The 14,748-nt window shown below is 43.1% G+C and overlaps 1 protein-coding gene across 4 annotated transcripts in view; it reads right to left on the bottom strand.

Annotated features, from left to right (window-relative positions):
* Positions 1-14,748, bottom strand: part of LOC135241852 (thrombospondin type-1 domain-containing protein 4-like) — a 49,974-nt gene that overhangs the window by 19,594 nt on the left and 15,632 nt on the right. For 3 of the 4 annotated variants that reach the window (XM_064312586.1, XM_064312587.1, XM_064312588.1), the window contains 3 exons: positions 14,319-14,688; positions 13,147-13,249; positions 11,658-11,794 (listed from right to left, as the gene is read on the bottom strand). In XM_064312586.1, the coding sequence (XP_064168656.1) occupies positions 11,658-11,794; positions 13,147-13,249; positions 14,319-14,688 (610 nt within the window). Of the gene's footprint in view, positions 1-1,204; positions 1,931-11,657; positions 11,795-13,146; positions 13,250-14,318; positions 14,689-14,748 lie in introns of those variants that run through there. The other variant, XM_064312589.1, reaches the window with a different exon arrangement.

Raw genomic sequence — 14,748 nt, 5'->3', positions numbered from 1 at the left:
CTGAGTCATTCAACAGACTCTAAATGCTTTTCCCAATCAGAATGAAATTCTGGAAGACTTGTGTGCTTTGCATTGAATGGCAACCAGTGCAATGAGCTGAGCTTGTAACCACTAATGAAACATAAGCTATTGTTCCTTTTTTCTAGGACAGTGTCTTAACTGTTGTTCCCAAATATTATTTTGTTTCTAAAAAAAAAGAATCACACAGATAAATCAAAAACATAGGGCTGAAAACTGGACTTGAATGTTAAGTGGTCTGTTAAAATGGGTAGAAGATCAACATGATAGAGAACACTGTCCTGCAAGCAGCTACACAGAGACCAGGCGTAGAACAAAATACCACAATCCCTGCCCCGTGCCAAGGGCATTGCTGCAGTGTAAACACACTGAGCTTGTTAACCTTTCTAAAACAGTATCAGCAGCATTGTTTTTACAGCTAAGAAAAACTGACTGGGTTTCTTTTAACTTCAGGAATTATTTGCTTATGACACAGATGGGGGAAAAAAAACATTGGATAGATTCTGAATTATAGCTTAAATTTTCACACATAAAATTTATTAAGGAACACCATTCTGTTTCAGGCAAAAAATAAAAATAAAAATAAAAATAATAATGATACAGATGTTTACACGTACAAATGCATTTAAACGTGTTGACTATGCCAGTACAGTAAAGCTATGGGGGTAGCTTCTACCTGTCCTTGGGGACTGTGCCTTTGAGGAAGCGTTAAGCCAAATATATCGCAATGCTAAACACTCTTTCCACAGACAATTCCAGAGAGTGCCAGTACAAAAATCATTCAACACTGAGCCCGAGATTTATCAGAGTGCAATGTGTCCGTTGAAGGGAAAATGGGAATATTCTCAGCAGATCACTTACATTAGTATAATTATTACAGACTTGCAGTACTTGCTTAAGATGGCATATTTTTGCTTAATAAAATATTGCAAAATTCCAATTTAATAGTGAATGTGTTTTTTAAAAATCATTTCCTCCCATTAAAATAAAATGATTTTAAAATATCATTCCAGCCTTGTCTACACAGGGGACATCCCCGCTGAAAACCAGCACTCAATCTTTGTGAATGAATTCAATATTTTAACAATGCGCCTGATCTTGTCATTTCTACACCTCCGGTCACACCTTCCCCTCAGGCTGTCACTGAATCCAAGCGATGAGGAGACGGAGAGTAAACCCTGCTTACCTGTGGCCACGCTTTCCCCAGCACGTGCATCTGAAGGCTGGGAAGGACGAGCAGCACAAAAGCGGAGAGCATTCTCTTACACGTCCAAGAGGCAGCGGACCAACATTCAGTCACACATTAAAGCAAGCCTGCCAGTTCCCTCGTCTCTCTCCCTCTCTCCCTCTCTCCCTGCCTCTGTACCAGAGTAAGGCCCCGTGGCACTGCAGCGTCAAGCTCTGAGCAGGGTCCCGTAAGCCGAGCCGGACGACAAGTGGGTGGGGGCGCTCATGCCATTTAGAGGAGAGGGAGAAGGGAGGGAAGAAGAGAGAAAGGGGAGGGAAGGACGAAGTGGAGAGGGAGAGGGGAGGGGGCTGGAGAGGAGACACAAGTTAGACAGACATCAGCTACTGTACGGCGTACAGGGCAGGTGTTGGAATACAGCCACTGAATACGTCTGAAGAGAACTGCTCCTGAGACAGAGATAAATTCACCGAGCCAAATAAAGGCAGGTCAAGATAGTATAACAGTAAAAATGACACAGTAAAAACTTCAACAGGCTGAATATGTGTTCTCCAAGGCAAGAATCCCAAAGCTTTCCCACACAAATTAGGCTTTCCCAGATTTATGCAAAATTACTTATTTTTTTCCAAAAGCAAAATAGCATCACTGATTTCCTGAATCAGGTATGCATCGCTAAAACTTTAAGTACAAACACATTGGACCCCTTACTGGAAAGCCACACTTCAGAAATAGGAAATAAAACAAAACTACAGCCAAAAATAAATAAATAAATCAGGAATCATATGGTTTTCTAATTCTACCTCAATTGCTTTCACAACATTAATTCCTTATCCATATTCTTTAGTATCAGCACACACTGGGGTAAAGAGCAAGGTTTTCAGGATGAAACACAAAGCCTGTGTTCACATAAGGTTTTACAGCCATACTGTATGCATCTGGATATTCTGACTAGGTTTCTTTATAAGACAAAGTACAATCTGCATGTGTGTCCTTGGAATGATTAATAACAATAATTGCATATTTTCCCACCCTTGAAGTAATGTTTGTGAGACCGTGTCAGACACATGTAGCAAGCAGGTCTGTCTCCACAAGATGAGTGAGCATATGAGCTGGCACAGCCACATGTGGCCCACATTGCTTTTGCTGAGTCAGCAGTTGACACCCCCAAAGCCATAGACGGCTACATGCTTCTATGACTTTTCAGTGCAAAGCACTGCCTGCCGTTGGCACATACAGCAGCCATTGGCACATACAGGCACACATTACAACCTAGAAGAAAAAAAAACATGTGGACAGAATGACACGTTTTGAAGCGTTTCATATCCACACTCCTGCTTGAGAGTAATGTTTCTTAGAGAGTGTAAATCCTGCATGAGGCCTGCTGACGGATTAAGGATGCAGAGCGTTTCAGCACCTGGCTGGAGCTGGCTCGGCTTTCGTGAGGCTAATGGCAGGAGGTCCTCACAGTGCTGTGATAGTGACTGCCGGTGTGAGGACGATATGAGATTTCAGAGAGCAGCCCCTGGGGGGGGAAGGGGGGGGGCTCAGTGTGCTGTACCGGCACTGCACATCTGCACGGAGCACACAGTCTTCACAGCACGTCTGTCCATGTCGTTAGCCACTGACTGCAGTCTTCATAAACCTATACGCTCACCATACGGTATTTCAGTTTGAAATCACGTCACCTTGAGGCAGGGTGTGGCCTGGATCAGGATTTTCCCAGGAATTCTACTTTGTTAAGGTGCATTTGGGGAATTACAGCATTTCACCCTGCAGAGATAGGAAAGATTGTTGCTTTCCAAAATATGTCGCAGCCAGTATGTTATTCATATTGGGGCTGTATTTTAGGTATCATTGCTCAATCTTCCAAACTAACTATGCATATTACCATAGTCATGATTTCAAACAGCAATTCTGTCTCACTCCCTATATAGTTTCTACTCTTCCAGAGAAGTTCTCACCAGTCACACACATCAATTATTTTTACTCTGATGGGATTGTTTTCACTGACTTTTTATGTTATGTCCCCCTGATAACCAGCCTGTGTTTTTAAAAGCTGTGCACTTGAAATGCATTCTTACTTCCAAGAAAGGAAGCCTGAACATCGTGTAGCAGCATTTAAAAAATGGAGACAAAAAAATATCTATATTTTTATGCATCTGGGATACATATTAGCAGTGCGAGGCCAGGGATGCAAGTCCCTCGATTGTATCCATGGAGGTAAGCTTTGACTATGGAAGGCAATGAGGGCTGTTAATGAATAAAACAGGGAGAGCTGTTGAAGATGGTGGGGGTGGGGAGCTGTCACCGTTTTCCCTTGGCCTCTCTGCATCATGAACCCGGTTCAACCCGGATGAGATTGACGTCACGTACCGACAGATCACAGGGAGCTTTCGCCGCAGCAGCGGCAGCATAATGACTGTCACCTTTCAATGGGGACGGGATGATTTTGATGATTGTCGCCCTCGCCAATGACCTGGAACAGCCCGTATTTGCGTGCGAAGCCATTCAGTATCTGGTTAATGCATTGGCATCAGGAGACCAATGCGATGACAAACTGTGATATTAGCATGCTTTTAAATATCATTCAACAATGCAATAAAAAGTTCTCCTGGAGTTCGAAAAAAATTAATAAAACAAAGCGTTCTTGGACTAGGATGAGAGAAACCCCCCCAACGCACCTGGCCCCAATACACAAGCTTGACCGACCGCACGTCTGTGTCATGCACACAAAAACACACACTGAAAGAAACGTATGATAACCATCCTAGAAATAGCAGTGATAAAGACTCCCCCAAAAAACAACAGCAAACAACATAACAATGAACAAAACCTTTAGAATAACTCCTCTGGTTAACAAGCAGCAAGTGAACAAAAGAGTGGCATTGCAGATGCCAATTGCCAAAATAACCCTTCAGTCCCCTTGATAACACCCCTTCCCTCCCAATAAAGCTGTCACCATCCCTTGCACTGAGAGTGAGGGGGCTCCTCTGTCCCATGGCCACCCAGTGAGATACATTACAGAGGTCACCAGGTCACCAGAGAGGGGGAGCCCAGGACAATAGTGAGGACAGTCAGGGGATGGAAGCTGATTAGTGTAATGTACGCAGCCAGCGTGAACGGAAAACAATTTCAACAGAAGAGCACTCTGAGAACCAGTAGTCCATGTTACAATAGCCACTAAACATTCAGTACAAAGCTCCCTTAGTTTTAGGCTTTCAAACAGTTAATTATCATTTTTAAGTGAATACCTGTATAACAAATCAACTGGGCATACTGCACAAATAAAAGAATAATTTATAATGGTTGGTTTCATGTCATGCCAAGTTACTACTGCATTCCTCCCTACAGTTACTTGATACTGTAGCTACATGGAGTATCACTACAGTTAGCTACTTCCCTTTTTATATACTTTAATACAAAACTGCAAACTTTCAAAGTGTGTACGAAATACAGGTAACTGTATTCATACTTTAATTTACCACATTTGATTCCTTCACAATCTACTGCAATAGAATTACATAAAATAGCTAATTTCACAGTAGTGGAACTGATTCATTCACACGTAACCCCATCTAGGATATTTATTTATGTTAGTAGGAAAGTAAAACCATTATACACAGCAGTTTGGACACCGCTATTTTCATGAGGAAGTTAAATATTCAAAATCATGCACCATGCATTTACTAAACTAGAAATAACTTGTGAATCTCCAAAAAATGTGTTTTAAAAAAGAGTTTTGTTTGGTCTGAATTGAATTAGTATTTGTTCTCAAATTTGATTTATAAATAAGTTTAAACTTTCTGTAACACAGAAATGCTAGACAGAACCACAGAAATTTTTTTCTGTTAATTGTATTATTTGAAATGAAATTCCAACATTTAAAAAAAAAAAAAATGTATACGTCTGAAAGAAATACACATCTGGAGCCAAAGTCTGAAGTTAAAAGTGGTAAAAGTGAGATGATCCAAGATACCTTACTCTTATAATGTCTCTGTTTTCCCTTGAATAGAACATAACATTCCAATATGTCTAGAGCTTGAATCACAAGTGATAATTGATATTCAACACATCAGTAATCACAATGACGGTTCATTAAGAATAATGACTTGATTTATCCCCTTTTTCCTTTCAAAAACTGGGATTGGGAATGAATTCACAACCGTAAGCTATGGTATATAAAAAAATAAGCGCTTTTATAAATTAAAGCATTGAGAGGTCCAAAAGGAGATGGAGCTGCATCTTTGTAAGGGTTTTAAGGACTCAGCCACTCTGAACAAAACAATGTGTCAACCCCTGCTGACCCCAAAAAAGTGTCCTGAAATGATGGATGAGATTTTATTGGGCTGGACTTTCCAGCTAACAATATAACACAAAAACCAACACTGACACATTTGACCTCCTTGTGGCTAGAGTCTATATTCAAATTTAAAAAAATAATATCACAGCAGAAGCCCACTCCAAAAAAAGTAAATGAAATGAAGCACGCGACAGCAGCTGAACACAACAAGCACATCAGATTTCCTTGCCTACATTTCACATTGCACTTCACGGCATGAAAGAGTTTTTTTGGAGCATGCCATGATTCCCGAGGTTAAGGACTCCCCTGCCAAATGACACACACTTTATGGGAGTGTTAAACTCCCTGCCTGGGCTGAGACAGGCTGGGTATCGCTGGGGTGACCAGGGCTGGGGTAACTACTGAATACTTGTGCTTCGCTGCAGGGTCTACATTCTTCAGTGGTCCATTTCTCTCTCCAACCCGCCACCATCCATAAAATCAGCCTGCACCTCCATGGTGAAGACTGGAGGAAGGGTCATATTTCATTCCCCACATGCATCTTTTTGTTTGTTCCACAATTTCTTCACAGCTGTCCAGGCTGCCTGTCGAATCGCCCACAACAAGGTCCTGTTGACAAAAGTCCCTTTTATCCCCAGAAAATGGCCAATAACATGCTGGGAGCTTGTAGCTGGGGCTGGTGAAAGAGAAAAGCTGTGACCTCAATGTAGATCATGGCAGCCATGTTTAACGAACCCCGGATTTCCATGTGGGGAATGCTTAAAACAGACATATAGTGATGGTCCAGCGGTCCAGAGAGATGCCTGCCCCTCAGGTAGGCGGAGGTCATTTAGTAGGGTTCAGGGAGGGACTGCACCTGCATTTACATGCATTACGGATATGTGCTCTGGGACAGGCACACTGCCAGGAATTTTGGACTCCATAAAAAGATACGATACTTGGCCTCTTAAAAAATATATTGATGGCATTTACATTATCCAGCCCCTCAAATCCATACATTTTGAGCCCTATCCAACCTGAGGGCCCCCTGAATGATTACCACTTTACACCGCACTGACGGTGTCCCGGGTCTGGGATGCAGTATAGTCAGAGATACAAATGGAAGATGTGACCGGGTTGGTTTTGGTTTTTCAGTTTTGTTTCAATGAGACCTTTGGCAATATTTAAATAATTTTCTAATGTTACTTTAAGAGAGTGGAAATAAGTGTCTAACCAGGAGACTGATTTCTTTCAGATTTAAGCCAACATTCTTCAGTAAAAGTGTGTGTGGTCACAGACCAGCCATTAAATACACTGCCTTTTCTGGTGTGTAGTTACTTATGGTATATAAGACACAGCAATTCACTCCCAAAGGGAGCTCCAAGTCAGCCTGTGATGTATGATCACATTCAAACATTTCATATCTCTCATAACTGGGTTTCCTGAAATACATCTCCATCAAAAAATTCACTCATCCATCAAAAACATGGATTTAAGACTGGAGGACTGCATTAACATTGTGAACAAGCTTGTGCAACCACTCAGACATGATGGTGTACGTTGCTGGGAAGTATTCAGTAAACAGGCATTTCCTTCTAAAGCAAGACATTTCCTTTGAAAAACAAAGTTGGCGGGAACAGCTGTAAATGTGGTTACAGTTTGCGAAATATATCTACAAAAACACAGCAGAACTGAATATTTGTCTTTCTTGCCACATTTAAAGCCATCCCCTGACAGAGAGCATTCATCAAACATATAAAGGAATAGTTCATGTTAGAACAGTACTATCATCTACACCAGTGCAGCAGGTGTTTGCTGGAATTGTGTTTTTTTTATGATAAAAACAGCTATTCTTTTTACATATAGGTAGAACAAACACAAGGAAAGTATTTTGCAATAAGGCTATTGCATATTTTGTCCAGAATACCTGTGGTGGCCATTTTTAAAATTTTTTATTTCAAAATGCCGACCCTATCAATGAATAACGTCATCAAGAGTCCCAGGATAACTCCAGTCCAAAACTGACTCTCTGCTGATAATGAAGAGGTCCTGCACTACACTGGCACCGTGCCCATCACGCTCACTGTGAAACATGGTACCATTATTTTGGAGTTTAGTGTGGTGTGGTGGCCTTCCTGTCTGGATGCCAAGACCCTTAGATTTAATCAGTTACGCCGCAGTGTTTAACCAGTCACGCACTGCTGCCTAACTGCACTGAATCAACTCACTTGTGCCACTGCAGCACAGCTGGAAGACGACACATCTCGAAGAAAAGTGGAAGTAGTAATCTGCTCAGCACTCAGGCACGCAGAAAAGACTGAAAGCCCAGAACAGAGCCTAACTGTTCAAGTGCTGTCTCAGGATGCTGAGTCTCTTCCCACACAATGCTTTACAAACTTTGATTCTACAACAGCATCCTACAATTTCTACAATATCTATACTTCCTTTGAAATGTTTAAGTGGATTTATCTTCAGAGCATCAAAAATAATCATGTATGATTATGCACAAATTGCAAAGACATGCTATCCAATTTCTTTGTTGGGGGATAGGTGGTACAACAGGATTTGAGCAAGCTCAATATCTTGCAGTCAACAAGGACTGAAAGAATTAATAATTCAAATAAGAGAAGGATGCATGTTCCTTGGACTGCAACTATTTACCCTATAGTCCATACAATAATACAGCAGAAGATGAATCACAGAAGTGTACTTGCTGTGACATAAGGTGAGGTAATGCAATGTAAATCACACCATATGGATGACCTAAACCAACCTCCCAATCATAATTGGCTAATTACATATACTATATGGCCTAAAGTACCTGGACACCCCTTGGTCTGGGGCTGTTTTTCATGGTTTGGGCTAGGACCCTTATTTACAGTGAAGGCAACTCTTAATGCTACAGCATACAATCACATTTTATATGATTCTGTGCTTCCCCAACAGTTTGGGAAAGGCCCTTTCCTGTGAAAAACTTGACTGGCCTGCACAGAGCCCTGACCTCAACCACATCCAACACCTTTGGGATCAATTGGAAAGCTAACCTCGAGCCAGGCCTAATCAACCAATCAATGCCCAACCTCACTAATGCTCTTCAGGCTGAATGGAAGAAAATCCCTGCAGCAATACTCCAACATAGTTTAAAGCCTTCCCAGATGAGTGGAGGTTGTTACAGCAGAAAAGGTTGGACCAACTCTATATTAATGCCCATAATTTTGGATGAGATGTTGGATGTCAGGTGTCCACATACTCTTGGCCATGTAGTGTAGTCCAAATGTGGTCCTTTAATGTGTAAGCCCTGCAGCCCTGCCTGTTTTTGTGGCAAACGCCTTTACAGACTAAGCCACTAAGCACAATTTTGTGAAGTGTTCATTTCCCTTAAGCTATGCATGCATTTCTACAAGCCTGCAACTTTTTGAGGCTAATTCATTCTTAATGCTAATTCATTCATGAAGAGTGTCAGTCCTCACCCCATAGCTCAGGACCAGATGTCTGAACAGTACAGGAGCAACTCTAAAATTTCCTGAAGACTTACTTTAAACTGATCTTGTGTGAACCCAAACTCCAAAGTGTAACTCCATTCCTGCCACTGCTTCTCAACTCCATGTTAACTGTTACAGCATGTGATGAAAGGCAAAGGTCAGAGGAAATGCAGTTTATTTACAGCCCTGACAGGGAGACGGTGGTGTCCCGTCAGTGGGAAGCGTGAGATGAGAAACTGTGCAGTGTTGCAGACGAACAGAGGCAGGATTCTCCCATTCCCGGTGACAGGGAGGAGCAGAGTTCATCAGGACAGCTATGTGACAGGTCACTTCCTCCCCCTAAAAACATCCAAGCTCACTCCACAGGCAGGACCTGGTGTCAGGGCTGGCAGCTCTACTAAATCTCTTCTTTTATGCCACTTCTTTCTTCTATCTCTCCCTTATTTTGTCTTATTTTTTCCATTTACATTTATTTTTTTCTGACAGAAGGCACCAACAGTGAAAGTGTTTTGTTTAATATACCAAGAATTTACAAATCTGCCTCGTGGGGTACCAATTATTTAATGTCTAAAATCAAAATCCCAGAGGGTTAACTGCAAAATACCTGAATGAAAACAAGAATAATTGAGACTGATACTAAACTCCAATTTGATTGGATACATGAAAAATAATAACTGTGAGGTAAACTGCGGATCATTTGCCGCACAGTTATTGAGAGCAGCTGTGCATGGCCAGTAAACGAACACTGTGGCAGAAAGAGATGACCCGAAGGGCTCTGGAGGGGGCTCTACAGCGTTCCTGGGGCTCACCCCAGCTAAGCACCAACAAACACAGAGGACAGGAACTCAAATTAAAATGTCAAAGAGCCACATTGGGAGGGGGAGGGGCCGGCACACAGCCAAGATCACAAGGTGCTGTGGGAAACCCAACTTTCCCATTTTGTATATAGGTTTAAACTTGGTGCACAGTAAATAAAACACAGAGCGTATAAATAAACACACTTAAGTCAGTGTAGCAACATGTACCTCACGTGCGTGAGGTTTGTGATTGTTTCCAGAATCACATCCTTTTTCTCAAAGTGCCCTGTCCATGCTCAGCATTGGGGCCGGAATCCCTGCTGTCTCAGAGCTCATAAACACAGCTATTAAATCAGGTTAGCGAACAGGGAAACAGGGAAAAAACAATTACATCATATGAAATAAGCCAGCCCTGTCACAGCTTGCAATGGTACAGTAATAATTTTGCCACAGAATTGCTGGTGATTTGAATACAGAATTAAATGGAAGGGTTGAACCGGAAAGAAATGCTAAAACGAGTTTAAAAACTCTTGCTGAACATGTTCTAATTCTGCGTAGGGAAATGCATTGCGGTGCTATGAAGGGAACCAACAACAGTTTTGCTCTTCCTTCAGGAAATGGGTATTCAGGCCAGGGAATGAAGAGCAGATGTTTCTGTAGCCAATTGTCTGCGTGCTTTGGCCTTCTATGATAATTTATGGCAGCATCTCATTGCTACTGTGGGACATGCCCTGACCTGTGCAAATCCCTGGACTGGGAAATAAATCCAATTGGATTCCACACTCTTCATAGCATTCCTCACAGAATTTCCAGCCATGGCAGTGTGGTCTGGGCCTGGGCTGTGATTCAGGGCATGGGGGGGAGGTGGGCTAGGAACATCCCATCAGGGTCCAGAATAAGGATATCAGTGTCTCAGCTGGGGGGCAGGTCCCCCCAGCCATCCCACCCCTCTCGGCTGGAAGCACCATCGCTGGCAGACACAGTGTGCCCTCCACACACTGTACCTCCGCCTCTCTCTCCTCTCTTCCTTTTTACTCTGAAGTCTCACAGCAGGAGAGAACTGCGTGGTCACATGCTCTCCCTCCAAAAGCGGGATACACAGAAACCACCCAAGCAATAAATCTGATTCTTCAAATATTAAAAGCGGAGAATGTGTGACGTAAATACAAGTGCTTATCTCAATTAAATCTTAATATCACATTCCCTCTGAAATGCGAATCTTAATATTCTCATAATAATCCCTTAATGTTCCAGGGAAATATACTGACAAGGACCAAATTAAGGGAGGAGATGCAAACTAAGCTATGATTTATTGCCATGACGAAAGTACAAATGCAAAAAAAAAAAAAACAGAACACGCAAAAGGGCCCTAGAAAGATCTCAGTCAAGATTTGAAACTGTGCTGTGAGGTGACAGTGCTACCCACTGCACCACCATGCCGCCTCAAAACACCCAGAAGAAGGAGCTGTCTACCATCGATGCAATGATTCCAGATCTCAAATGTTCCTATTAGCCAACCTTCCTTGTTCTGTTGCTCACATTTTAAATGGTATTAACCGCTGTGTTATGCTGACCTCTGCTGGTGGCAATTACAGCAGAGGGGCACACAACACCGTGCATCCCTTGCATCATTTAAAATTCCAATGTTACATGTCCTGGGAGTGATAAGGATAATTTTACATGCATCGATGTCCAACAGGTATTCCCTGGAACACCATGAAAAGCAAAAAGGAACATTCTTTTCAAGCCAGCAAGAAAAGCCATTGCACCATTTATGGACTACACACATTGTGAGACAGTGATTTATGAAGACGATAAAAGAGAGCACCAGTGCTAAATGGGGGAGAAATTATACTTTCCTGGGGAGGAGCGAGGCAAACGGGATGTGGGCCTACCTGACACCTCCCGGCTACGCAGACGGACGTCCCGTTCTGACCACACGGAGTCCCGTCGATGACCTTCTCCGACTGCTGCACGTAGAAACGGAAGCCGATAGCCCGGCAGTTGAGCTGGCACTGCAGGTCACCCTGGACTGTATCGACAAAGGTGCTGTTACCAATTGAAATCTGCAAATTATCTGATGCCTCTTCCATTTCGTAGTATCTCATATACACCACAAGTGGGCAGTATTGCACATTGTCTAATTAAATCCACTCAGGTGAGCTGATGCACTGATAATGGGTACAGATTTGAGGCAGAACACCATTAGGGCATACAAACAAAATAATAAGGACAATGAGGTTGTATGGGGTGTATTCAATTTAACCAATGTGACTTTTTGTCTTTTAGTAACACATTTAATAATGTATGATGTCATTTTACTCATACACTGTACCTACAATAGCCTATACGATTACTATTTAAGTTCATTTAGTTATGTATTGGGAACACTGTAATGCTTGTTTGAAATTTTTGCTCCAAGTTAAGGGTAAGGCAGTTATATAGACCCTCTGTTCTAAATACAAGCGGCTTGAGTGGAATTCTCTGAGTATAATCAAGTAGCAAATCTGTCACAAAAAAACTAGGCTTTATTTGTTACAGAAATTGTGGTCAGATATTCAGCAATCTCCATCATATATATCTAAAATGTGGGATAATAATGAGGGATAGTGCCCAGAAAAGTCCCTGTGGTAGTTAACACTCACTTAACGTGTTTATTAGTACAATCCCATCACATTCTCTATGGTGGTGAATAGGAGTGCAGGGGCAAGCGGTCATTTTCAGAACTAATTCTCTGAGCCCTCACAGTGGGCATCTCCCTGTGGCTACCACTCTCACTGAACTGCAGCCCCCCAACCCCCAATATCAATATACTGTCTAAGTTTGAATTTACTCCATTCATTCCTGTTTGTATTTATCACCATACTGTAGTAACGGCCTGCCAAGGATGTCGAGGATAGTCATAACCGTGGGGGCCTGGGAAGATCTGCGTGCGACAAGTGGGCACATAATTTGGCATGTCCATCATAGTGAAATGAAGTTACAGAGCAGAGGGGTCAGAGTGGAATGTAGATTACCTGTCAGCACAAAACGATACCCAATTTCCCTACTGTGGTTTTTTCCAAAAGGCTGTCCTGTCCTTGACTAATTCAGACATCCCCATCCCCCCTCCATTTGTGTCCACTTAAACAAAATCTACCAAAAATGACAAACATGTACAATGCGGCACATTAAATGTGTTGTTTTTTTTGTGGGTGAAATGAGGCACCCATCAAGTGTGTGATATCAAGGTTAGAATCAGCTCAATAGACTTTTGAGAATGCGGGGGAACAGGCGAAATCAGGCAACGTCATCATGTCATTATATCTCACTTCACAGTTCAGCCCCTGAGATGGAAAATGGTCAGTGCTTCAAAGCACGAGGGAAATGTAACTCAATTCTCACCTTCGTTGAAAGGCTCCCAGTTGTACAGCCGACCCATGAAGGGGACACTGTTGTAAGAGGAACACTGTGCCGCTCTGATCTGTGGGCTGGCTGGGGGACAAGACTGCACGCACGCACACACACACACACACACACATATACATGCACACACACACACACACATATACACGCACACACATACACACACATGTATACACACAAAATATAGAATTTTATAAGTGAGCTGACTGGTGGCTGTTCAATACTTTCACAGTGTATACACATCTGTTTACTGCTACTTACTCCCATTAGTTTCTACAGGGTCAGCACCCCAAATTCTCTACAAGACTGCTAAATGTACTAAAGTAAAGTAATAAAGACCACAACTCTTTTGATGGCTTCTTGATGCTGTTTTAAAACTGTTATGTTTGAACCTGTTCTTAGTTGTGTGTACCAAAAACAAAAAATCTCATCTTCAGCTTTAAATATGCCACATTTAAGGTCAAAAAAGTTTGAAGTATGAAAGTTTTATACTAGTTATGCTTTTTCCACATCTTTGGAAAAGCATGAGGGGGTACTTAAAAAAGAGTGTCAGGGATAATTTATAGCCCAGGTCAAATAATGCTTGATAGTGTGTGCGCAGGTAAGTACGAGTGCGAGTGGCTCCTGACAGTGACTGAGTGGGAGAGATGACCCTGGGAAGGGTGACCTCTGTCTCTCAGTAATCTGAAAAGCGCAGGGATAACAGGAAGGCCGCATTCTTCCCCCAGGACAATTCCTGCCTTTACTGCTGCTGCCATGGACAGGGCATCTTCACAGCATCTTAGTATCTCCACATCAGCCTACTGGGCCTCTACACGCCCCTACTGCTGCAAACAGACACCTCTCCTTCCCAAACCACTCCCACACTTTAACAATGAGACACAGTGGGGCGATTACCACCCTGTGTACAGTGCTGTATATTACATCAGCTATGTACACCATTTATATCCAAGTTCAAGGAGCGATTTGACAAGATTGCAATTAGCCTTATAACAAACTGCCTATGTAAAAAAAAAAAAAAAAAAAGTGTTGAGGGGCCAATGTTGAAACAATAAAAAAAAGGAAAAAAGTGAACATAAAGGAGAATCAGACTGATTTACAACCGCGGACGCCTCAAAGGGGCAGGAAAGTATGTGTAAAACAGGGCTTACATTAGTGTTGCACATCATCAACTGCTTTAGGGCCCCTATGCAGGTGGGGCCGAGCTGCGCAGGGGAGGCCCGGCCGCTGGAGCGCGGCTCTTTCTGGGCGGTGTGGACCGGGCCGGGCTGGTGCAGGAAGGGCCTGGCCGGGGCTGCCCGTGGCTGGGACTCGCGGTGCGTGTGACGGACGCCGTCGTAGCCGTAGCGACGGCTGCGCTGCCTGGAGACGTGCCACTGGCTCCTGCGCTGGGCCTGGGAGCTCGGCGGAGATGGCTGAGATTCCCCCCTCTCCTGGCCAGGGTCCGTCTGCAGCGGCACGACGTACGGCATCTTCCCGTAGCCGTACATCCCCGGAGCGATGCGCTTCTCCCCCGCACCCCTGGAGACCGACACGCACAGTCTCATTAGTACAGGAAATGCTGCCCGTAAATGCACTTTA

This window comes from Anguilla rostrata, chromosome 16, assembly GCF_018555375.3.
Source record: "Anguilla rostrata isolate EN2019 chromosome 16, ASM1855537v3, whole genome shotgun sequence".
In the NCBI taxonomy this organism is placed as follows: domain Eukaryota; kingdom Metazoa; phylum Chordata; class Actinopteri; order Anguilliformes; family Anguillidae; genus Anguilla; species Anguilla rostrata.
The sequence above is the reverse complement of the archived record's forward strand: the minus strand, read 5'-3'. Positions and strand labels throughout refer to the sequence as shown.